The following is a 26,969-nucleotide window of genomic DNA, read 5'->3' as shown; positions in this document are numbered from 1 at the left end:
ATTGTATGAATACTAAAAATATAGAAGTGACTAGGTTTAAAAAAATTACAAACTAAATGTCTCAAGTGGAGGAAGAATAAGGAAAAACATATGTAATTGAATAACAGATAAAACTGAACAAACTGAATAAGAAATAAGTTAAGATCTTGTGATTCTAAACATAAGAATCACAATTTCTTGCCCCATTTGCTAAATGCTAAAACTGACTAATTTGATATAAACAATGAGTACAAATACTAAGAAACAATTATTATTCAAATACTGAATAGTATAAAAATGGCAGTGTGTCCACTGATAAAAATATTTATATATATATATATAAATGGATGTGTGTGTCCCTATATTTCACTTTTCAGCCAAAACTACACATCGCACATGAATGGTGCGATGTGTAGTTTTGTATGTGGTAGTAGCCCCAAGTCTCCATTCGTGCACTATGGTGGTTGCGTAGGTATGGTAGCTATAAGGGTGCGAGAGATATGGGCTTGAAAGTGGTTGAAAGTGAAAGATTTTCTATTTCAATTTTAAAAATTTTCAAATTCAAATTCGAATTTGTTCGATTATAGAACGATTGTAAACGTTCCAGAAAATTGATCAAATTGAAAATAGTTCGTTTGANGTAAACAAAACTTATTTTTTACGGAATGAAAGTTTATAGGAAAATCTTACATTTTATATTTTTGAGTAAAAATAACTATCTAAGAATTTACAATTAATAGGATTTATCTAAATTAAATTATATTTCATAAACAAAAAAAATTAATAATTAGTAAAATTTTCATAGATCAATAATGAGGAAATTACTTATGAAAACAAAACTTTAAAATATTTCTTATTTATCTTATTGACATTTTAAGTATTAATAGCTAACTGAACATAAACAGCAATAACAATTATATAAATTCTATATGGTAATGAAAATAATCTAAATTTAATTTCATAGATCTATTATAAAGTTGGCAACTAGATTTAAACATATTTTTTAAAGAAACAAATTTTTCAAACAATGAAACAGATCAAAATAATTGGCAGCTTTAGACAATATATATATATTTATCTATTAAGAAACTTATTTAGCTAAAAATCAAGGAATAGGGAGAAAAAAAAATGCTTGATGTAACAATCATTACATTAATTAGAAAAAAATTCTGCAATAGATTTAGAACAAAATTTTATAACAAAGATATAAAATTTCTTCATAATTTCTTATAACTATTCCTTAGTCAGCATGAGTTAAGGAATTTTAAATTTGGAGATCTTCAAGCAATAATTCAAGTTTAAACATTAAAAGTAAAAGTTGGCTGATAGTATTTACATTAAAATACAAAAAATATATTGAAAATACAAAATTGTCATTTTCTTTTAATTTTAATTAACTATTGTTGTGAATTATGGTATTGGCATTGCCACCAGAGGATGCTTTTATCCATTTTATATTTTTTGTGAAGGTGCAGCTCAAACAAAATGTTGTCTCTGTAAGTGAAAACTGTTTTTGGATTGTTACTAATGATTGTAAACGACAGAACAAGAAGATGAAGACAATTTTGTATCTTCAATATATGTATTTTTTGTATTTTAAAGTTTAAACACTTTTCATTATTATAACTAAAGAAAAAAAATATTTACAGTACTAATCATATTACTATATTATTAAAAAATATAGAAATTTTTACCTTTGCTTGTACAGTATAAATCAGTTTTAAACAGCTACATGTTAAATAAATAAAAATTTAAACTATTCTATAATTTACTTGAAAGCATTCATTAGCAAAATTATAGAATATATATTAAATTAATCAATCTGTAAATAAGCAATCAGATCCAATATAATTTTTTTTTCCCAGTAATTGCCAGATCTAAGTACAAAAATTTAGTTTATTCCTAAATTTATCAATGACTTAAAAGTGAAAAGATGTATTAATATAGTCTATAATTTTGTGACTATAATTTTGCATAACCTTTGGGATAATCAATAACTTAATTACTATTGGTAGTTGATAATGATCAATTACTACTCTATATAATATTGGTCCCCCCAAAACTTTGAAATAGAGTCATCTCAATTCTATTAGAAATAAAACTTAAGATTATTAGTAAAACTAGTTAAAACTTGAGTTAAATAACCTGTATAATTGTCTAAAAGTCATAATAATTTGGCCAATAAAATGAATAATAGGTATTACCATCAGAGATAAAAAAAGAATTCTCTCTCTATGAATATATTCATTCAAAGTATATATATAAAATTTTTAGGCTTTTTTTTGTATTTATCATTGAGCAAATTACGTCATAAATAGTAAGAATGATGTGACCTTGACTCTAGAATAGTAAACATCATTGAAAAGCCTGACTAAAATGAGGTAGGGAAGGATTCCCCATGTCTAAAGACACTGGTGGGGAGAAGGATGGAATTGCATTGCTAGTAATTGATGGTAGAACTCCATCAGTAGCCAAGCCAGGCAATAGATTGGAAGAACCTGGCATGGTGGTAAGGTAACAATTGGGGGGGATCAAATGAGGTAGGCTGGTATTAAAGGATGTATTAAGTGGAAGATATTGGGAGATAGGCATAAGACTTGGTGTTATTTCTCCCAGCCTAAGTAACCCATCATTATCGTCGGTGCCAATTGAGCCAGAATTTCCTCCTGACAGCAGCCCATCGGACGATGTAGTGAAACAACTTTCCTGTTTCATTGCTCCATAATTTGCATCTTGCATTAGAGACATTGGAGGCAAACTACATGGTGATTGTGGAACATTACTAGTCACATCTGGGAGAGATAGAGGAGCTGACATAGGACTTGACTTATCACCATTATCAGGACATAAAGGTCCCCTAGACTCTGTTGTAGCTTCTACTTTCAGTGGACTACCTTGATGAGAAATAACTTGATGGGCACCGTGACTTTTCTTGATGTGCCGTACTAGATGATCTTTTCGCCCAAAACGCTGGGGACATAATTGACATAAAAAATTTCTGACACCTGTGTGAACTACCATATGGCGCTTAACATCTTTGCGAGTAAAAAAAGATCTGTCACATTGGTCACATTTAAACTTTCTTTCACTTGGCCCCTTTAAGGCCCTAGATCCAGAATGTACTTTCAGATGATACATTATGTCCTCCTGTGCAGCAAATATTTTCCCGCACAGTTTACACGACAGATCTCCTGCTTCTGCAGCATGGAATGCCAAGTGTTTTCGGAACGATAAAAGAGAACTATACTTTTTACTACATTGGTTGCATGAGTGTAGTGCTTTATTAGGATTATGAATTTGGAGATGATTTTTTAAGTGGTCCTTCCGATGAAAACAGCGCTCACATACAGAACACTTGAATCTTCGCTCTCCAGTGTGAATGAGAGCATGCCGCATTAATTTAAATTTAGATGTAAAACTTCTTCCACAACTTGGTTCGGAACAGCAGAACTGCTTCTCAATATCCCCATTGTCCACTAATGTTTGGTGTCCAAGAAGTCCTCTTTGGGTGTTCCTCCCAGATGTGACCACACGACTACAATGTGCAATTGTAGGTATTCTGGCATCGCCACAAGTTGCCGTACATTCGTCGTCTGAATCTCTCATCACAAAAGCATTTCCTCACGCTACTGTGGCATGTAGCAGTGACCTTCTACCCAGATGTCACACTTATTTTTCGACAACACTGCCCCATGGGCTGCTGAACAGTTGTTAATTCCTCCTCCTGATGGGTTGACTGTAAGTTGATGGGATCCCTGAGTATAAGTTCATTCCTGAACTACACTGAAAAGAGAAAATAAAATAATTTTTAAATAAAGATAAAAAAAATTAGTAAGTAAATAATTTATTTATATATAATTTAAATATTGAAAATTTATAACAACAACAACTAAAATCATAATGCTTTGCAGTAATTGAAATTTGTACACAATGTTTTCAAACATTGCATGTACAGTATTGTTATTGTTCTATTCTGTTTATATATTGTACTATGTGATTTATAAAACAAATTAACAAAAGATAATATCAATATTAAAGCATCAAACTAATTAACTTCAAAAATATTTTAAACTATTTAATCCTCTAATTTTAGCAACAACTGTAAACAAATAGTAACCTAGAAACTAATCACTTTCAGACTGAACAATTCTTAATATATGACAGACATTTTATTGATATATGTATTGTTTTAAAAAAATCATATAATACACCCTCTTCAACACAAAAAACAAAGTATTTTTGAAGCGAGATTCCTTAAAAAAAAAAAAAACTTCCATGTCTGACTACAAAATATGATATGTAAGATATTGATATTAGCTTAAAATATATGACAGAAGCTTAGTTAATAAACCAATATCCATTACACGATCAGCCATCAAAAGATAGACATCTTATTTCCATCTGAGAAATTTTCATTTATTTTCTTCCTAACAACTTCTATTAAGAGGATAGGAGTTATCCTCCTTTATCAAAAATATTTAACACATTTAAGTTTGTAACAGTAGAAAAATTTACAATTTCTCTTATCTACTTTTACAAACTTTTTCTATTTGTTCACATACTTTTTGGTCTATCCCAAATCACTTATGTTTCTCTCCTTAACTTGATCATTTTCTTTACATTGTAGAAATAATTATTTCAACACTGATGTTACACCTACAAATATGGATGTCAAATATATTTCTAATCTATATCATTTGAATTACTTTAAACAACAAAAAATGCCTTTAATTACTTTTTACAATACTGCTATTTGTTCTTTTCCAGTTTTTTTTTACACAAATCAACATTCCACTCTTAGCAATGATTGTTTTCTGACTTAACACTTGGTAAGACTATACACTGAGTTATAAAATCTTCTAAGTCATTTGAAACTTTACTTTTTCCATCTGAAACTTTATATTATATAAACAATATCATACTTTTTTCAAGTTAAGCAGAAAACATTCTGAAGAGACGACACTTCCCTTTCTCATATGTTCTTCCCTCTAATTTTTTTAAATACTTTTTTTTTTGCTTAAATTTTTTTAAAAAATAAAGAAGAAAATCAATAAAAGCTGCTGTTAACTCGATAATTATTATTATTCATCAAGTGNAAACATTCAATAGAAATTAAAATTTTATTATGATATTTGTTCTAAATTTACTTTTTAATTTTTATAATATTTAGAAAAATGTTTAAGTAACAGAGACATATCATCAGTAAGTAATTCTTTTGTAAAAACAGAAGTAAGCAGCATTTAATATGTAAGGCTTACTACACTGTAAGCTGATTGAGGTAAAAATTGGCCATCTAAGGTTAACATACTTTTTATAATGATGTGCATGGTATAAGTTAATGCATAGTTTACACTTGTTGCTGCAGCCCTGCTAATAATGCTTCATTTAATGTGCACCAATAAATTATATGCAAACATTTCACACCAAATCTGGCAAACTACCCATGAAAAATACAATTTTTCTAAAGAATAAACCATTTTCATTAATTATAAACCTAACAGAAAAGCTGTCAAATGTGAGGTAAGGATTATGTCAATATATAATTTGGATTACTTAAATGCTTCAGAAACCAAAATAAATATTGTTTAACTCTTCAAATCTGAAAATATTTAAGTGAATTGAATGTTTAGTTGGTTGAGTGGAATCAGAAGATTGACCTGGCCATACACATTCAGGTAAACCTGGCCTTAGTAGGTTTAATAAGCAGTTTACAGAATATACGACAATAGTTGACTCATCACTAACTGAACCTGTACCCTTAAGTCAACTTAAATGGGACTGAAAGAGACTGTTATAAACTATCTTGTTAAAAACTGTTCACTTTAATATTTTGTTAGAATTATGAAAGCTTTAAATTGTCTCATTGTTTCAACGTTTCCCATCCAAAACGTGGAATTAGGAATGCGGGCGGATCCTTCACATTCCTAAGGAGTGTGAAAATGGTAGAACATCTCCTGTATGTTATTTTTATGTCTCTTTCCATGGCTATAGCATTAAACAGCAACTTCAGACAGGGGTGGAAACTTAGCAGGTAATGGTCCTCTCTATTGTGTTGATCATTAAGTAGCGCATCTATTTCTGCTGGGGATCATGTTGGTCTCTAGCAACCTTATCTGCTATCTTACATACTATTGATGTGCTATGGCTAGATTTTTTGTGCGCATCCACTCATTGTAACATGTCAAATTGGATGATGGGGTTGTAGCAAATTAAGTGTGCCAGTTCTAGTACCTTTAAGTGGAGAGTGTTATCATTAACAAGTTGGAACAACCAGTCGTGAATAGTACAGAAACAGTAGAAATCAACATGTACAAAGCCTTAAAGTCCAAAATCATTAGGTAGCCTGGAGGACCAGTTCATCTGCTATACCAGTTCATATAAGCTATAATATACAGTATAAGGGTAATTCTATAAATGCTGATTGAGAAGTGTGCGAATGCACTTCTCCAACAAGTGGATAGGGGATCTGATTTTGTCCACTACTGGATGAAGTTGCTGGCGGCCCTGTTGGGACATCTGGTGAGTCCACTGTTCAGCTAGTTTAGTATGGGCAAAACGCTTAACTCTAGTTTGCAGCTTATCAATGAATCAGTGTTCTATGCCTTTGCATTGTGTCTATTCTATATACTGTTGCAAACCTCGTACATAGGTGTCCCTTTTCATGACTATGAAGGACTTGCTCTTGTCAGCTGATGAGAGTAATGTTCTTTCTTTGTAACCAGAGGATAGTTCTACTTACTAGTAGGTTATCTTTTTTAGCTTCACCACATCAGGTGTTTGTTTCTTGTTCTCGATCTTCATAGTCACCATCTATCTGTAACATTCTTTCTATGCGACATAGATTGCTTAAAAGGATTTCAAGGTCTGGTATGAAGGATGTAGTATCTTCAATGGAGGGAGGAGGTATGAATGTCAGTCCATACTTTAGTACCTCTTGTACAAAGGAGGGAATTGAGACATCATCCCACACAGATTTTTGGAGATTAGAAATTTTTAAGGAAAGTTTAAACAGCATTTGTATCTATTACAAAGAGGAACTTTTTCTCTTGGCAGCCTAGCAGACCCTTTACAAACCAGTTATAATATTTAGTTATTGTAAGACTTATGGCACATGCCTGTACTGATGCACAGCATTGTATTCCATTTTTTTGTAATGTTTAGGCATATGTTTGAATGCCTTCCATGTTTAAATCTGTTCCATTCTCAATGGATACTGATATGATTCAATATTTTTTTGAACATTCACATTTTTGTTTTAAACTGGTGTTCTATCAAAGAAAGGAGAATGTTCACCTGAAGCAGGACTCCAAAGGAGCCCAAAAATGGTTGTGAAGTGCATTTTTCTGACACTGAACATTAATTACAGTTATTACAGAAATTGTATACTGAACATTAAGTTTTGGTGAGAATTGTTCAACATCTAGTGTAAAGTGTTCTGTTCTCTATTGTCTCAACTTTATTCCAGATGTTCCTTAGTTTACTGTAATAATTTTGATTATACTTAGTTACTAGTAAATTATCACAATACATTCATTATACAGATGAAATTGTCTGGTGTTTCATTTGACCTCCCAATAGGACACCAGACAAGACCCATTAAAATGGAAGGCTGGCAGTCCTATAGATTACGTTAGTTATATTGATCACTCAAGAATAGATGATGATTTGCTGGAGGCATTAAGGGAACAGAGGAAGAGAGAATGCAAAAGCCTAAAATTTCAATGACTTATTTCATCCAGTAATCTGCAACGGCTTTGTTACACAGCCCATAGCATCCAAGCATTTTTATTTGAATCCCATGTAGCTGATGAATGTAGTGATGTGTCAGTTGCATTATTTTTAAGTCAATTACATAGCTGGTACCCAGTGGCCAAACGGTTCTGTTCTAGGAACACTGAGAGTTCGGTTGTGGATTTGCACCTCGTCAGGATGGGCTGGCCATGTGGAGTTTTCTGGGTTTTCTCCACTGAATAGGGGCCAGTTACCCTTAAAAAGACCCCCTTAAAAGCATCCACCCTAGGCAGATCGCCCAAGTGTTGCACTGCCATAACTTAACAAAACAATTTCATAGCCAATCATGCAGTTAAGAACTGTATGATTGGCTATATATCAATAATTGATTTAGCTTCTTACATATCAAGTAAGCATGTTTGCTAGAACACAATGCCAACAGGATACTGTGAGAGAGCTGAATTGACAAATATTTTACAGGTGAAAATTTAAATTTGAAATGAAAACCTTGCTGTAATTTTTTCCACGATTGTTAAAATTGTAAAGGTTATGATTTTATTCCTCTGTGGAGTCACTTCCCATTTAAGATGTTACATCAAATGTGTCACCAGGAACTAGAGATGAGAAATTGCTATTGGACATAGGCACTGCAACATTGCCAAAAAAGAGCAGAGAGAAAAGAGGGAGGACCACTAATAAAAGAAAATAACTGATGACGATAAGTTCTGTCTGGCAAGAGAAGTTCGTCTGTTGACAAGGGGACAGATGTTCATCTGAGAATCCATTGTCATCAAAGTTCACCCTAGTCAGAGTTGGATACCTTAGTGACCTTCCTCCATCCTGCATGAACTCCATAAAAGTGAACACCTTGAAAAAGTGACTCCATCAATCCTACGATTCACCTGAGATCCTTTACCAGGTATCTATGAAACGTACATATAACACTCTCTCTCTCTCTCCAATGTAAAACTCACAAAATAGTTAATATCATAGACATAACCCTTACTATAAAATATTAACCTCATTTATATAATTAGATAAATATACGGATAATTGTTATTGTTAGAATTGTGTATTTTACTATAATTTTTAGTTATTTTTATATTAATTTGCATAATAATATATGCTAAGTAACACACAAACATATGCACACAGAAATCTAAAGTTTATTTTTTGCAATGAAGGTCCTGGCTTTTCTGAAATTCTTGATTTTTGCAATAAAGTCACGTAGTTTCATTTGTCGGTTTTTTTCTTTCCTTAAGCAAATGTCTATAGCAGGAGATTGCATCCAAAATGCCTTGTTTGCTTTTGCACTCCTTTCAAAATCTGGATCATTCACTACAATTTGATCAACGATTTCAGTTATCGTTATCAAACTTTTACTAAGGAAATCTGTAGAGAAATTCTTTGGGTTCTTCGTTTTCAGAATCTCTATTTTCCAGTTCTACATGAATTACTTGTTCTGCCAGTTCTTGAAGGTCGTTGTAAGACTCTCACCAGAAACCTGCAGTAACTCCTTAATATCCTGCTTGTCTACATCTCCTAGTCCTGCTATATCGATTATGTTGACAATTTTGGTCAACCTAAAGATATAGTGATAGGCTCTTCTCATTGAGAATTCTTGGATACTTTCTGCCATAAATGCATGAATGAAGCGTGGAAAAAGTTATCAGTTATTTCTTACCAAGCAAAATTGGTATTTCCTATGGCATTCATGATGTTATATTTTTTCCAAAATTGCACAAAACAAACATAGATTTAAGGAAAGTACAGCACTACGATAAATTGCCATCTTTTGCTGATTGGTTCATGTTTGTAAATAATCGTATTATATATGAATGAATGAGATGCTGTAGTAATTTTAATCAGCGTAAATTTTGAGCATTTTTTTAAGAATTTGAGCAGACCACGTTATATCAAATCAGCATTAATCAAGGCAGCATTAAGCGGGGTCTTACTGTATAAGTTTTTTTTATAACAGACATCACCATATATAATTTTAACATTACGTTTGTGTCTTGATGTTTTTTTCTTTTTTTTTAAATAGAAAAGTTTCTCATAATTAAATAAAATTACTCCTCTTAAACTTTTGTTGTTATTTAAATTTTATATTGTAGTATAGTATAACTGAAAATTATTGGATTTCCTAATGATTCTCTTAACTTCCTGTTTGAGTACCAGGAAAGTCAAGCAAGAGCTTTGAAAGATTTTACTTTCCTGGCTGTTATATATAAACAGCCAGGAAAGATGATTGATCAAGAATGGTGATTGGTAAAAAAAATCTTTCAAGATTTTCACATTTTTGGACTTGGGATCTTGAAACACTGAGAAATGCAAAAAACTTCAGGTCTTTTTTCTGCACATGTGTATGGGAGCACAATTTTGTTCTTCCATTTTGAAGATTAATTAATAACTTCTGTATTTTTTGTTGAAAATTTCTGAAATTTTGCAGTGAGGTTTGTGTATTAGGGAATGGATACTATTAAATTTTGGTGGTTAAAGGTCAAGCAGGTGGGAAGGTAGGATGAGGAGGCTCTTGTACCATATCTTGAGTAGGATCAGACTTAATAAAGATTTTACTTCTTATTAGCATTTACAATTTTATACAAAACTCATTCCTACCCTCAAAATTAAGCTTTTTGTCATTTTATAATAATTAATAATATAATAAGTTCTTTAATACAATTAGATAAATGACCATCTGCAACTTTAAATGTTGTTACTGGGAAAGTTAGTAACTAGTTGCTGAATTTTTTCTGATAGAAATGCAATAATTCTGAATTTTTTTCTTTTTTGAAACATTTTTCTAGATATTAATGATGATTATTCTCATTTTACATATTTTGATAAGTCCCCTTTAAACAAACATAATATTAGTATTTCATTATCCTATTTTTAACACATCTTAAATATCAAAGCACATGATAAAAAAAAGTTTGGCTGTACTGAAATATTTAAGTGAAAAGATAAGATGTTTTACATTAAATAGGAAATATCCATTTTTTAACATAAGTGGCTATATTCATAATTTTTTTAATGACTACTGTATTTTCTAAATTACAATTACTCACAAATGCTGGATAAATTGTTCTTCAATACATACAATTAGTAATGTTAATTTTAAAATTAAGGTTAACAGTTGAATGTGTTGAAAATTTTCTAAATTTATTAAACAACACACACAGATTACTTGGTCTGAATATTTTACTTCTATGACACAAGTATATTTAGTTTAAATAGCAGATAATAATTTTGACATCAACCACTAACGAATAAATTTACAATATCTGAAATTACACATAGTGACATTCTATACTTATATTCTTTGAAACAATGAATGTGGAAGAAAATATTCAAATAACAACTGAATAATCAAAGTTAGGATTTATTAATTTTAAAGCAATCAAAATCACCACATATATAAAATTAGTAAGCCATAACTTTCAAAACTATTGTAAAGTTATGACTTACACTAATTTTATAAATTAGTTATGATATATAAACTTAACTATTTTATAACATTACAAAATTGTAAGTTTTAACTGTAAAGCAAAAAGTGAACCTGTATGAAATGTAAGTTCAAAATAGCAATTTGTTTCATTCTAAACAGATTATTATTTAAAATAAAAAGTTTTTTTTTATTAATAATACATTCTGAGCCCAAAACTAGTTTTAAGAATTGTTTTCTGAATACTCAGTCTTGCATTAAAATCAGTCCGACGAGAACCATGCACACATCTTTTTTTCATAAAATATTAATTTAATTGTTACAATAAATTTTTATTTAATTATTTGGGATTTCACAAGTAAATTACAGAATACAATATTGCATCAACACAAAAAGACATACAACACTGTACCACACTGGGGTATAGTTAACAACATACCTAGTACTGATACCAATGTGCACAGAAACAAAATCTAACACAATTGTTTTCAAACTCCACTAGAATTTGAAAACAATTTCATTAGGTGTTATAACAAACACCTAATGAAATGTTGTAAAAGTATTCTGAATACAGCTTTTATGTCATTCCATCAGGTGTTCATTATAACGCCTGAAGAACTCTAGTGGAATTTGAAAACGTTTGTGTTAGTTTTTTGTTTCTATGCACACTGGTAACAGTTCTGGGTACATTGTTAAAAAGACATGCAATGTGTTCCATGGTTGAGGGTGTAAAGTTACTTATCTCAATCACTTTTACAATTATAATTAGTGGAATATTTTACTCAATTTCAGGGAGAAGCAAGTGTCTTCTCTGTGGACATCCATGATTGCAGTAGGTGTTTTGGTCAGTGAGAGCATGAAAGGGTATGAGACACTATGCATGTGTAAATAAAATATTGTTGTGTATACAGTTCAAGGTAAAAATGTTAAGAATGATTCTGATTATTGCTTATATACCGAGAGAATCTACCAAGAGTAGTAAGAACAACAAGTTCTAATACATATGAGAGATATTACATATATGTAATTGTGGCTGGTAATACAAATGAGTGAATGTTGTGACTAGAAGAACATCTGAGCAAACACTGGGCTTTTATGGTAAATTATAATAGTAAGAGGCTGACTGAGCTTTATTTGCTTAAAGACCTGTGGATATCCAACTCATTCTTCTATACAGAGCTTTCCATTAATACTCAGAAAAATTGCACTACAAACCTGAGAAGTATGATAAATTTTTGTAATATACTGTATGACAAATGGAGTGTGATGGAGGACAAGAATGGTGAAAGAAGGTAATGTGATGCAGATCATTACTTAGTGATAAAGGGTACAACTGATGATTAGATGGAGAAAACTTAACAAAAGAGTAATATGAAGTGTGTGAAAACAGAATATCTGATGAATAATACAGGCCAAAAGTTAAGAAGTAATTGGAATGTGCAAAACAAGTAAGTGATGTGGAAACATTTTAATGTATGTATTGTGTAAAAGCAAGATGATATGTAGGATGCAAGAGGTCAATAGGAAAAAAGTGCATGGTAGAATGAAGATGTAGCACAAGCTGTGGCTGCCAAGAAGGGCATACTGAATGGCAGTGTGAAAATGGATGAATATAGATCGAAGGTATTAGGTGGCACAGTAGTGAGAAAGTGAAAAGAAAGCAGATAAAAAATTGACTCAAAGGTTGCAAGAAACATTTGAGGAAAACAGAAAACTAATTTCTGAAAGAAAATGATAAGTTATAATAAGATAAGCATGATGTAACAGATGGCATAAATTCTTTACATGTTTTTTAGCAATGAGCAGAGCATAAGTAAATGAGAGAGCAGATGAAATATGAAATGATATGGTTGAGAATGATGGGCATATTCTTTATGATGTTATGAATGCTATTAAGAAACTGAAAAATGACAAGTCAGCTGTTACTCCATTCAAATCTGGTGTAATACTATGACACAATCACAGCCTTATTCCAGTATTCTAGAACCATACACATTCCTCAAAAGAAAAAGTACAAGAATTTTCCACTTGATCTTTGTAGGTAGATTTTGTAAATGCTAAATGAAAGAATTCAGAGAATAACAGCTGGAAAGTATGGGGTGCAGTATGGGTTTATGAAAGGAAAAGACTAGGTAAACCAGATTTTTTCTTACGAAGAAAATGCTTTGATGTGCAAAAATATAATTGAGTGAGCAGAAGGAATCTATGATAAGTGTTGAAACAGTATAATGAGAGTGCGAAACTACTTAGAGTGCATGAAAGTGATGTATAACAGAATACGTGTGCAGACTGACTGCAAAATGTCTGAATAGTTCAGTATTGTAGACAGTAAGGTGGGACATGTGACGTTTCCATAACTATTTTGTCAGTATAGTGATGCATACATGGTAAAACCTGCAAAAGCTTGAATTTAACAGAACTATCTGTTTTTCTGTGTTTTGCAGCTTTTCTGCCATTGACAAAATATAGTTTCTGGGCTGTTGAGGACTTGTATTAAGCCCAGATAGAGATGACTTCTTCAGCCTTTTGTTTTTGAACAAATGTAATACATAGAATGTCTCTATTAATAAGAGTCCTAAAGATTTTTTCTGTTAATAAAAATATCATTAATTTTATAGCATTTGGAATCATTATGAGTCCTTACATTTTCTCCAAGCCCAAGAAAAAAATTCCCAGCTCCTTCCTCTTGATAGCCCTATATAGTCTTACCACTTTTCAACTGTTTTATATTGCCTACACAAATGCCTTGAAAATGTTTCTTTTCCCTTTTATGAGTTTGGGTGAGAAAATAAGTTTTTTTTATTTGGTTACAGAAATTGTATATATTATAAAGATTTTACAAACAAATAAATGGACAAAGTTTACAAAAATTCACTATACCTTTAAAATGCAGTCTAGTTTACATCTGTCGAACGTTTTCGGTCTGATTCACAAACCTTCATCAGGGTCGAATTATCAATCCTGATTGATAATTCGACCCTGATGAAGGTTTGTGAATCAGACCGAAAACGTTCGACAGATGTAAACTAGACTGCATTTTAAAGGTATAGTGAATTTTTGTTAAATAGTAATGCAGTTAGAGATAGAATGAATAGGACAAAGTTTACTTTTTAATAAAACAATCTATCATCATTTATTTAGTAGTCTTTGGTTTTTTAACAAAGTTATTGAAATAAACTGCTAAGTCTGTAGTCTTAAAACAAAATTCTTAGTCTCCTTTAACTTTTCCAAATTCCTTCAAAGCCTTTATGTAGCTAAAAACCTGTGTTTGATTTAAAGGTTCATGTTCTTCTATTAGCTGGTTGTCTTCATCTTCATTGTAGCCATCTCAACAAACCCATAATTTCATAGAGGTTGACAATTCTATCAATAATTTCTGTGAAAAACATATACAAGCACAATAATGCAATAGAAAAAAAAAAACGAAAGACAGACCATCAGTGCGCTTTGAAATTCCACATAACAAAAATTTATTTCCTGACAGATGGAATTGCATTAATGAAATATAGAATATGTAAATTTCTTGCTTTTTGCATCTATACTTTCCTGTATTTGGATTGAAATAGCATGATTCTCCCATTCCATCCACATCTCACAGGTTTCCAGCTTTCAGTTCAGACAGCATTAGTGAATGTAAATTTACTAATTATTACATTACCAGTAATTCGGTAGTTATACTTGGGATTACTGGTTTAGCGGTAAATTCGTATTAACAAATGATTTAAAACAAAACTAAATTACTGACAGAATTATTGGACAACCATTTATTTTAAAGTTTTCTATCAATTTAGACAAACAACATTCTTGTAATAGCAAATATTATGACATAGCAGACATTGAAATAATGCTGATAATTCATTATGTTTTTCTTTATTTTGAAAGTAGGCTCTTAAAAAAATAATACATTTAGGCTCTCGTTTAATCTAGATCTAATTTTCGTACAAATGGAGGTTGCATTAGAAAAAGCTCTCTCAAAATAAATACTAGTTGGATGTAGAGTACAGGTACTATCATTAGAGCATTGAAAACCCTTTTAAGACACATGCCTTGTATTATACGAAATAATTCATTTCTTTTGTAACTATATCTTTCACACTTTTAAACTTACTTTTATTACTGTTATCAGTGTCTATGCTCATTTAATGTTTAATGAATAAGTCCAATTTCTCTTTCATTGTTGAATTTGACTTTTGTGCACTTTGTTCTGATGTCAACATGAGAAGTTGGTTAGGTAAACAATGAACATTTCTGAGCCTGAACTAATTTCAGTGACATCTGCAAGTAATAATTCTTGTTGTTATCGAAACCATGTTGTTGTTTATGTATTGTATACTGGCACGATGAAGTGACCTTTTAATTAACCAACACTTGGCAAGTTTTCCATCTTTATTTAGTTAGAATAAAGTAATAATTCGTTTCCATTTTCTGATAAGTGCTTGATTATTTCTACAATCCTATTCAAAATTATATTTTTGTTAACATTATTAGATATTTCATGTGAGTTATATTTGTTCAATTTTTCTGGGTTATTTTCCTGTATTATACTCCAAACACAGGTCTTAACTTTGGAATTATACAGAGAATCAAGTTATAAAAAAACTAGAAAATTCCTTTTAATAACCTTAAATTACAAATGGAATGACCCATCACCACCTGCACTGTTTTCTCGCTATGGTATGGGGGAGACAAAAAAGAACTCTGCTTCCCACGGATACTTCCCATGGGAATTTTAGGAAAATAAATGTCAAATTAATTAAGAGGTTTTTTAACCGAAATACTGGTAAAAAAATTAATTAATTACTAGTAAATTTACTGGGGTATAATTTTCTTAATTTACCAGTAATGCAATCACTAGACACCATTTGTCAGGCTATCCCTATACAACTATTGCTTAGAAAAGTTTGTTTACAACATAATGAAAGTCAGTGGATTATGATATATTGCTAATAGCTTTGTGCTAGAACTTCTTGCATTTGTTTTTATTATTTGAAAATAATTAATTAATAAGCAATATATAAAACATCTTTACTGATACAGTAAAATTGTCCAAAAAAAAAACTTAAAATTAGGGGGGGGGGTTAATTCAGTACTGTGTGATTCTGGTTTATATGGGTTTTACTGTAAATAAATTATGTATAATACAGCAGAATCTCTCTTTAATGGATCACTCGGGCACTGAAAATCATCCATGTTCTGAAAAGCTGTTATGTCAAGAACAATAAATTTCCCTCAAACATAGGAAAACATCCATTATTAAAAAAAATTCCAATTTTTAATCCTCTATTTAATTAACTTCCCATCCCATAACTGAAGAAAAAAATCCATTATTTCAAGAAATCAGTTGTTCCATATGTTAAAACAAGATCCTTCTATGTATATAAAAAATGCTTGTACTTGCAATTATTCAGTCTCTTGAAATCTCTATCCTTTATTCTATAGAAACATGTATGTTACAAGAGTGTGCATTATGCTGTACAAGTGTATGTATGTACTGTGAGTACAAAGAGAGGCAAAGCATATGCTCACTAGCACTTCAGATTTATTAAAAAATTTGTCCATTTTGGTTTTTTTTTTTGATGATGCTTTTCTGCCCATTGAGTACAACTGGAAACAGCTTCTCACCACTAATCAATGCTCTACAGGAGAGAGATGATGCTTGGTTGTAATATTAGCAATGTGAATTGTAGTGATTATGCACATATTTTTCTCTGTGTGTAATGCATTCTTTTAGATTCAGTATTCAGAAACATGTGCATGATACTCTCATGATAATTATATGAAAATTTCTTGTTGAATCAGTCATAGAAGGGTCTGCTTACTTTATGTTGAAGAGTATAGAGTAGAGTGATGTTAAATTGGTGACTGTACAGTTAATGGTTGAACTTACAATAATCATCTAAATGTAAATTGACATCAATCTGACCAATTTGTACTTAGCCTCACAATGTCAAATTTAAACTCCAATACCTGACAAAATTACAAATGAATCCTTCATAGTTTATATAAACTTATTTTCAGATTTTTGTTACAAGTTTATAACTGATTATGATTAGAAAATTCATTATGCAAATCATTTTAATAAAAAAAAATTATAAGGGTATTCATCGGGACTGTAGAATTTTACGAAGTCTGACTCCTACTCTTGCCCCAAAATAATAAAATATACTTTGATTTTATTAACTTAGAATGTCATTTCATCATCACCAAGTAAATCATCAGACTACTTCTTAAAACATTTTTTAGTAGCAAATCATTCAAAAAGTATTAGTCTCACTCAGTGCGCATGCCCTCCAGTGATGACGTTTCGAATGAAACTCTAATGAAGTTCACGAAGGAAAGAGTTAGTTCACTTCGTTAAGAAAATGGTGTCCGACGACATTGCTGTTTCTAAATATTCTCGAGTGTTTAAACTATGAATTAAAAGGTAAAATGATAGAAATAACTGTCCTCCCAAAGCAATCTAAGAAAAATATTTCAGATAAGGCTGCACTAGCAACATTCATATCTTTGATTTTAGAACAGCCATTTAGTTATAAATGAATTGGTTGAAAGTCTAATGAAATAAAAATAATGATGATCATGTCATTCTTGTTTAACTCATCTGACTTAACAAATATACCCAATATTTCATCATCTTTTCAGAGATTTTTTATTCATTGTAAAATAATATAATAAATTCATCTATAAATACTCAGAAAAAAATCTTTAGTATGAAACCTGATATAAGAAGTTTTCTGCATCATTGACCAGATGGTACTTTCTAGTACCAATTGCTATTGCTGCCAAAAAAATGAAAGCTGTAGCATACTTTTATCAAATACAGTATTTGCAATAATACACTTACCAAACTTCAAATAATCTAATAAAAAATACCAGAGCAAGAAACTTTTAACTAGAATACCCAAATAGCACATGTTCATAAATCAAAAACTATGGCTGCTGCCATAGACCTTAGTCAAAACTATTGTTGTTTATGAAGAAAGTATTAGAATTTACGCACAACTGCCCTCTTCTGGCTTTTTCACATATTACAAATAACTAGTAAATTACAGTACCAACAAGAATAAATTGCTTACAATGCAAATGTATTTGCATAAAGTAACCAGTACTCTGAAGTACCATCTATGGCAGGGTGGCCAACAGTTTTTGCCCTCGGGCCAAATTGGAAAATAACTTTTTTCACGGGCCAAACCAGAGGCTGCCCTAGGAAGATTCTGAGGTGATGCGAGATCTCATTGTCGTGTCACCCCATAGAGACTAAATTGTACATAGAGATTACAGATACATTTTTCACATTATTATGCTTTATCAACATTCTATGCTGTACTTAAGAAATTTGTATTGAGAGTTAACTCTAAACACACAGTGAGTTGTTTGACCTTTTTTTTTTTTTTTNTTTTTTTTTTTTTATTTTAGGCGTCAGAATTTTTCATCAAGCTATTCGGACTTGAGTAGCTAATATTGAAAGATTAATTGCAGGCTGCATAAATTCATTAGAAGAGCCGTATGTTGGCCATGCCTGATCTAGGGTTAGAGTAGACTGAATCATCAGTCATTCCTATCAAATCTGAAAGTATTTATCTTTTTTCACAATCACCACTATTGTCTTCATCTTCAATTACACATTAAAACACACAAAATGTTTTCTAACTGTGGTTACAGTGAATTATTCAATTACACTAGATATAATCTGAGTTTTCTTAGGCATTTTTTTATGAGTTTTTTGACAACAAAAGTTTAGAATTAGCTAACACAGAATGTATTTAAAAATACAAATTTCTCCTAACTGATTACATAATTTTCCTCTATTCCAGATTCAAATGCCACTGGTAATGTTATATTGAGTGAAAATTACAGCTTCACATGGTCCTTAGTTTAAAAACAATAAATTAGGAGTTGCTATATTTGCAACTCCTAATTTACTGTTTATTATTCAAGGTAATGTGAACTGGGTCTGATACATGAAATGTTTAGTAAATTACTAAACAAACAATTCTGACATGTCAACATATACAATGTACTCTATTTTTAGATTAGACCTATTTATTAAACTTAAAAAGTTTTAAATTATATAATAAAATACTTTTAATTTTATTTACAATGTTTTTAAGATTACAATTAAACCTTCTTTTATCTTTTTGTACCAAAATTGCTCAGCCAACAATATTGAAATTAATTATATTGTATCAACAAAAACAAAAGAACACAGTAAAGTACTCTTCTACAATTCACTATGGCTAATATAGAATCATGAATAATCAAGACTATACTGTACCTATAGAGCAGTGGTTCTTAACCTTTCTAGTGGTCAGCACTCCCTTGAATCTGAAAATAAGCTCTTGCACCTCCTTAAAAAATGTGTGTATATTTTTTATTTAAGAAAAAACATTTATTGCATAAACAAATGCCATATTTATTTACAATATATATTACTATATAACATAAAAAGCGATATTTAAATTTTAATGGGTGGGTTATTGTTGTTTATTCATAATAATTCTATTAAAATGAGGCTCTTTTTTCGAAAGAGCCATGCGTAAGTCATCAGATGCATTTAAGCAATTTCTGGCTTTGTTTTGATGTGCAAAAGTGCTGTATTCAAGGTATCCAAACATGTCTCAACTAGTTTCTGTACTGCACGTGACAATGTGACTACATTAACTGCATGTACTGATGACTGATGACAAGCACTATGTGCTGAGAGACTGTAGAGTAGAGAATGTAGAAGTGGGGGGTGCCATGTTGCTGGGTACCACAGTTTGTAGAGAACACGGTCGTCTTATTCCTATTTTTTAAAAATTTTTGAAATTTCTCTTGCACCCCTGGAAATGCTCTCGTGCATCCCCAGGGGTGCACGCACCCCAGGTTAAGAATCACTGCTATAGAGGAAAAGATGATTTTACAATACTATTGTAAAATCTTATTAGATAGTTTGCAAGAATTTAATCAACTATTTTAAGCTTTCTTTTGCATGTCAATCCTTACACAATCACTTTTTCTTTTCCCTTATCATCTTAAATCTGCTAGGAAAGGGAGTGCAAAACATAAGAATGGATTTATAAATTCTTTTATATTAAATATAAATTATGGTATTGATACATAATTATACATAACTGCTTTCTAATATAGTACCAGACCAAATACCTAGAAAGCTTAAATATAAACTTCTTATGAAACCTGACACATTACAGTAACACTACATCAACTGCCATATAACATTGATGTTATATGGCAGTTGATGTAGTGTTCTAGCAAGCTTGCAATCAGAATAGGTCTGAATTTCTAGGCTAAATATATACTAAAATGTAAAATAAACAATGGAAAGTAAAAAACAAAACTACTTTTAACACACAAACTGTATGACAACAGTCACACTGAAACCGATGTTATGAGATGCATACACCATGGAAAACAAAGTGGCTGTTTGGTGAACTTCAGTTATACTATAGTCCACCAAATTCAAAACTAGTCAGTTCAAAAACAGTTTGTTTTCTGGTAATTCTGGATGTCAGATATTTGATTCAGTACTATACTGTAATACTAACAGTTGCAAAATGCACCAGTTGTCATTTGAAATATTTATATAATCATGGTACTATAGTGTGTGAAACATCATAATGTAAATTTCACTTCTGAAACACTTACTAAAAACAAAGTTGCAAGAAACTGTAACAGTAATATAAATAAATGAAAAACACAAAAATCAAGTATGCAATCATACTTATACATTATTGAGCATTAACTTGGGGAGAAGTAACTTAAATATAGTATATTCTGCTTAGCATACAACTATAAAAAAGTCAAAGAAAGAAAAAAAACACACAATAGGTTTATAGTAAATGTGTTAAAGAAAAAAAAATATATATTGTTATTTAAGATGTGTATAATATATATACTGAATATATCACATATAGTATAACAAAAAATTTTAATTGTTATTAAAGTTATTAGCTTCAAAATGTTTTTCAGATAATTTAGTCTTCAAATTGATAAAATGTAATATATGAGAAATTTTATCTTTTATCAGAGAAGGCTTCTTTTATTAAGAACTTTTCCAAAAACAAATAAGAAATTTTATAAAAATATTTTATTACTGTACTGTTGTTTACATATTGTAATATGCTTTAAAAAAATATTATGCTTATGATTGAGGCAAAATTTGTGTTATTTAATCTAGTATATCTTTTATGCTTATAGCATGTTTTGTTTTTATACTATATTTTCAGAGAGAACTCTTTTGGGTGCATATTTTATTCTTCAAACTTCTTATAAATACTACTTTGAATTGTAATTCAAATCTTAGGGAAAAATGATTAAAATTATGATGCTATAAATCACCTTAAATAACAACACTAAATAACTGAATGAGATATCCCTTCATAAACATCAGAAAATCCAGTAAAAATGTAACACAGTTTTATTTTAATAAGTGTTACATTTTTGCTGGATTTTCTAGCATTTGAGAAGAGAATAATCTTAAAATCTTGTTGTTTAGTACAATAAAACCATCATCATAAGACTCCTCATAAAACAGGATACGTGTACATTTTTATGATTATTTTGTTTATAATGTATTATATAGAAATAATGTAATTTGTTTATAGATGCAAGCATGTCTTATTAGCAAAAAGTTAAACACTAGGAAATGTAAAGAGTACTTGCAATCAACATGTGCTGATGAAATTCAAACCGTCAAAGAATTATATCAGTGAGAAAAATGCTGAAATAGTATTCAGAATTCCAAGAAGTATCATGTAAGTAAGTAAAAAAAAAAATAAATATAACAGAGCATTCCACTCTGCTGGCCAAAGGAGAACAAAAAAATCATAGCTCAATATTTAGTTTCTGTTAAAGAATGAGGATTTCTTTTGACAAGTTATCTGTAATACTTGATTAAAAATTATTTGAATAAAAAAATGTCAATATTCCATATACAATAATTTACCAGGAAATAACTAGATTAATTGTTTTTAAACTATAACAAGAAAATTTATTGCTTTGATTTGCTAATATTATCAAAACAAAAATATATGATATATAAAATAATGCAAAGTTATTTTATTAATCTAAAAGCAACACTAGGAACTTGTTTTTTAATAACATGTTCAATTATAATGAAAATAACCTATCAAATGAGGTTATTGAAAGATTATTGCAAAACAAGATCAAAGTATATTGATTTTGTCAGAAACCAAGTCTTGGAATTCCATAGAACTTAATGACATATAGGAAAAAAAAAAACATTATTTAATTTATTATTGATGGTTTTAAAGTAACCCTTGATGTCAGAATGAAACTGTTCTAGGTCATGCCTCCTTTTTGATGTCCTGCTCAAAAAATTTTCAAATGATTTATAAACCCAGGATAAGAGCTTTAAGTTTAACTTAACTTTTTTAAAATAAAAAGTTTAGATTAAACAATTTCCAAACATCAACACTGAATAAGTCTTTTAAAAAATTTTGGACAGTACCAAGATATTTTTTAAAAATGTTAGCTTATAACAAAGCTGGAGAAATGAGTTTTCNATTTTATAAATTAGTTATGATATATAAACTTAACTATTTTATAACATTACAAAATTGTAAGTTTTAACTGTAAAGCAAAAAGTGAACCTGTATGAAATGTAAGTTCAAAATAGCAATTTGTTTCATTCTAAACAGATTATTATTTAAAATAAAAAGTTTAGATTAAACAATTTCCAAACATCAACACTGAATAAGTCTTTTAAAAATTTTGGACAGTACCAAGATATTTTTTTAAAATGTTAGCTTATAACAAAGCTGGAGAAATGAGTTTTTCGAAATTTACAGTTAAAAGTTTATTCACATACATCAGTGATGCCTATGTACAAATATAGGCATCGCTGATAGATTATGAATATCCATGCAGTTTGATCAGTGTCAAGTCAGTGACATTTGGGATAGCAAAGTTCACAGATACAGAATTAGCAATAATTGTCTATCTTGGACAAGGAGAAAATGCATCAGGGAAAAACAGAAGTGGGTACATTATGCAACAAAAAGAAACAACAAAAGTGTTTTTTACCCTACACAAGGAATTAATTGATGATAAAATAAAACTTTTTGAATATTTCAGAATGTCGTTCATTTTTGTTTTCTATAGTAAACCAGGATTATCAGATTGTCAAACAAAATTCCCTGGTGATGAAAATCTTTCTAGACATAATGAAAAAGTTATTTAGCTGTTTAGAAAAGTTAAAATATAAAAAAAATGCAATATATAAAATACATTTTTATATATAATATATATAAAAAAGTACACACACAAATAGGTAAATTTTAAGCCATGGTCCAGATACTAAAGGTTAAAATATAGCAACGTACCAGATGTATGAATACTTCAATCAAATTCAAAGCAATGATATTTCTTTTATCACTGATGTTTATGGAAATAAATGGACATGTTACGAATGCATGAATGATCTTAATACTATTATCCATGTAATAATTAAATTTAATGTTAAATCAGGCAAATTAATCTCATTACCATTCATTTTTCAATATTTATTTTTGTTTCCATTTTGAAGTTTGGTTCTGTAATATCTCAGTACCTTCCATCTTAAATACATGTCAACAATCAAGCTTGAGTTGTAATTAATAATATTTTTTATTAGAATAATAAAATTTAATACAAGATGGCAGCATAACTGCCTATTTTTAGTTCCAATTACATAATATTCATGGAATTGGTAGTAAAGTTCAGTTAGTAGATCCAAGCTCATCATTTTTTCAGCTTCCATCTTAGTGACTAATTTATATAATTAAGGAGAAAAGTGGAAACCATTCTACAAATTAACAAAATTATAATTGTAATTGAATTTTTAATATAAAATATTTGTTAAGTCAGTAATAATAAAATTATTTTCTGCATATAAATTTTATAATTCATATTTTATATAAGTAAAAACATGTACAAAAGATCAAAATTGTAAAACTAACCAACTATGCCTTTACTGATTATGCTCATCAGATGAAATGATTACATTTTGTAAGTTATCAAGAAATGTATGAAAAGAAACTATAAAGCAGCAAAATGAGTGAGGATATTTATTCGAATTAAGCGATTCTCAGATTTTTGATCCCACCTTCAGATCACATGATGTTCTGACAATTTAAATAAAACAACTTTTTGAATGTAACTGACCAACATTACAAATTGGAATAGTTTTTACACAAATTAACAGATATATTTAAATTATAAATAGAAAATAATATAATATCACCTGTGCAAAAAGAAAAGAAAGAAAGAAAACACACACACACAGAATACAAATAAAACTAAAATAACAGTATATAAAAACAATACATATCTTTCCCAGTTTTAAGTTATCAAGAAACTTAATTATTGTTGATAAAGGTTTTTCTTTCGTTACATTTTCCCCCCATAAATTATATCAATACTTGTTAATTGCATTAATTTTAACTAATCCTATTTTATAAAATTAAATAACTAATTAAAATGTGATTACTTGATTAAAGTTTTGACTTCCTTTTTAATAAACTATAATGCAACAGGTTTCTGTTGCATTTTAGATTGATCAATGATATCTTACAAAATCTATAATGCAAGATATGCTATATTGGCATAATAAGTACATTTTGCCAAATAGCATATAAAGAAGAAATTATTAATTTATCATATTAAAAATAATTTTATAATAAAATCAGTAGTATTCAAAATTTTGTCTGAATAAGGGAATATCCTCATTTCAATAAATTAAATTAAGAACTGAAAAATTATAATCCCTAGGTTAACTAGGCCTAATTTTCAAAGAATGTTGAAATAAATAATGATTTGTGTAATTAGTTAAAAATTTTTAATTAACAATAAAAAGTAAGATCATAATTATTATGCAATTAATTATTTATATCATATATAGGTCAATATAATCCTACTGTTAAATAAATAATAGCAGCAAATCCTAAATTGAAAATATAAAATCAATCTACTAAATTCTAAATCCAAATCCGGATTAATAAAACACCTGTCTGAGAGCAATAATGATAAATTCTGGTTCTAAAAGCCAAAAGTACTTGATTGGGGAGTCACAAATCAGATATCATTTACTCTAAAAAAGGCACTAACATGCTTGCAGGTGCCTTTCTGACCTAAATCTTGTAATAACCTTCAGAAATTTTATCTCAAATCCTTTTTCAAATGCTTGCACGAACAATAATTAATTTCATTCAAAATTAACAAATAATGAAAAGTACATTGCTTAATGATTTTATAGAAATCTAAAAGATTATTAGAAAATCATTATTGATATTATAAAAGACTAATCTTTAATAAATCAAATCTATTATTCATTTCATTTTGAAAGGATATAATATAAAATTGAAATTTATGCTTTATTTTTTTAATGTATTGCAGTATTTAATTTTATTTTAACCGAAAACAATAGAAACTGCCTAAAGCACTTGTAATCTAGCAAATGCAATACTGTATATATGAAAAATTAATGAAAAAGCCTAATATTACTATAAAACAATCGAATTAGCTTATTTTATTTTTAAAAAATTCAAATTTTAAAAATCAGATTAATTATAATTATTATTTTTCAATAATTTATTTTTTCTTATAATATTCTTTACTTCAGTTTTAAATATCGGTAATTTAGCTAATCGGAAATAATTAACATTCCGGTTAAAATAGGTTTTTCTCCTTATATCAAGTAATATAATCCGAATTTATATTTATTAATAAAATATTATTACATTTAAATTTCTAACAATACTTAAAAAATCTGCAGGTTTAACTAAGGTATCTTTACAATAACCATAAACCATTTTAACATTTAAAACTATAAGTTTCATTCACATTTAGTTTGATTATAATAATAATAATAATATAAAGCATTAAATATTTAATAGATACTTGAAGGCTTTTTTTTTTTAATCAAAATGTTATCACAAAATTGGTTTAAATATTACAATTTCTAAAATTATTCAATTAAATTTAATAATAATTAGAATGTTTTTTTTTCATTAAATTTAATAATGTTTTTTTTTTTAATAATACATTCAATTATTTTATATATTTAAATATGTAATAATTAGCAGATGGAAATGTTTGAAAAATGTTAGCTCACCATGTAATTGGTCTTCATAAGAGAAATTCGAGTTTGAAATTTTATAAAACTGTGATGAAAAAAAGCATTGAAAGAATTAAATTAGACGCTACCATTTCTGCAACCAGAAAAACAAGAATGGACATTGTCAAGTAGACGATGAGAAAGTAAACTATTATATACACACTTAAACACTTTCATCTTTTATCAACGACGACGATATGAATGTTATATTACTAAATTTATGCCGATCAATCGATATTTTTAAGTCTAAAAAGTCATCTTTTTAGCGATCTTTCTTTTCCTTGGCAACCATTTGGCGGTCTCCGTTCTTACGTCATTCTTAACCCTAACGAGGCCTCATCGTTAAATTCGCTTTAAACATCAAAATTGCATAAAATGTTGTAATATATTAAGAAATTTCTCCGAACTGATACCAAAAACGAAAACATGAATTAAAAATAAGAATTCAAATTGTCTTTTACATGTTTTAAATTGTATTTTTAACTCACTCACTTGTTTACAAAGTCGTTGCCATGTGAAGGACGTGTTTAGGAATGAGGCATCATGGGAATTCGAGCACTTTTTGTTCTATTCCCATTTACCTTATATTAAAATGAATATATTTTATAAAATTAAGAAATAAATATGAATTTATATTCAATATAATTAAATAGTTTAATTATATTCGTACTAATAAATGAAATATTTCGTTATATA

At 29.3% G+C, this 26,969-nt stretch overlaps 1 protein-coding gene across 3 annotated transcripts; it reads right to left on the bottom strand.

Annotated features, from left to right (window-relative positions):
- Positions 1 to 636: 636 nt before the first annotated feature.
- On the bottom strand, positions 637 to 26,829 carry LOC111633564 (zinc finger protein PLAGL1-like). Of its 3 annotated transcripts, XM_023378156.1 has the most exons (3): positions 26,766 to 26,821; positions 26,271 to 26,679; positions 637 to 3,762 (listed from the first exon to the last, which is right to left on the bottom strand). In XM_023378156.1, the coding sequence occupies exon 3, from the start codon at positions 3,583 to 3,585 to the stop codon at positions 2,335 to 2,337; it is 1,251 nt and encodes a 416-aa protein (XP_023233924.1). In that variant the 5' UTR covers positions 3,586 to 3,762; positions 26,271 to 26,679; positions 26,766 to 26,821; the 3' UTR covers positions 637 to 2,334. The 3 variants fall into 3 exon arrangements, with proteins under 3 accessions (XP_023233924.1, XP_023233925.1, XP_023233923.1); XM_023378157.1 differs by lacking the exon at positions 26,271 to 26,679 and having other exon boundaries at positions 637 to 3,757; positions 26,766 to 26,829; XM_023378155.1 differs by lacking the exon at positions 26,271 to 26,679 and having other exon boundaries at positions 26,766 to 26,817.
- Between the last annotated feature and the right edge of the window lie 140 nt (positions 26,830 to 26,969).

This window comes from Centruroides sculpturatus, unplaced genomic scaffold (assembly GCF_000671375.1).
Source record: "Centruroides sculpturatus isolate CEXI.00-Female unplaced genomic scaffold, Cexi_2.0 scaffold831, whole genome shotgun sequence".
Taxonomy (NCBI): Eukaryota; Metazoa; Arthropoda; class Arachnida; order Scorpiones; family Buthidae; genus Centruroides; species Centruroides sculpturatus.
This window is presented reverse-complemented; position numbering and strand designations above follow the sequence as displayed.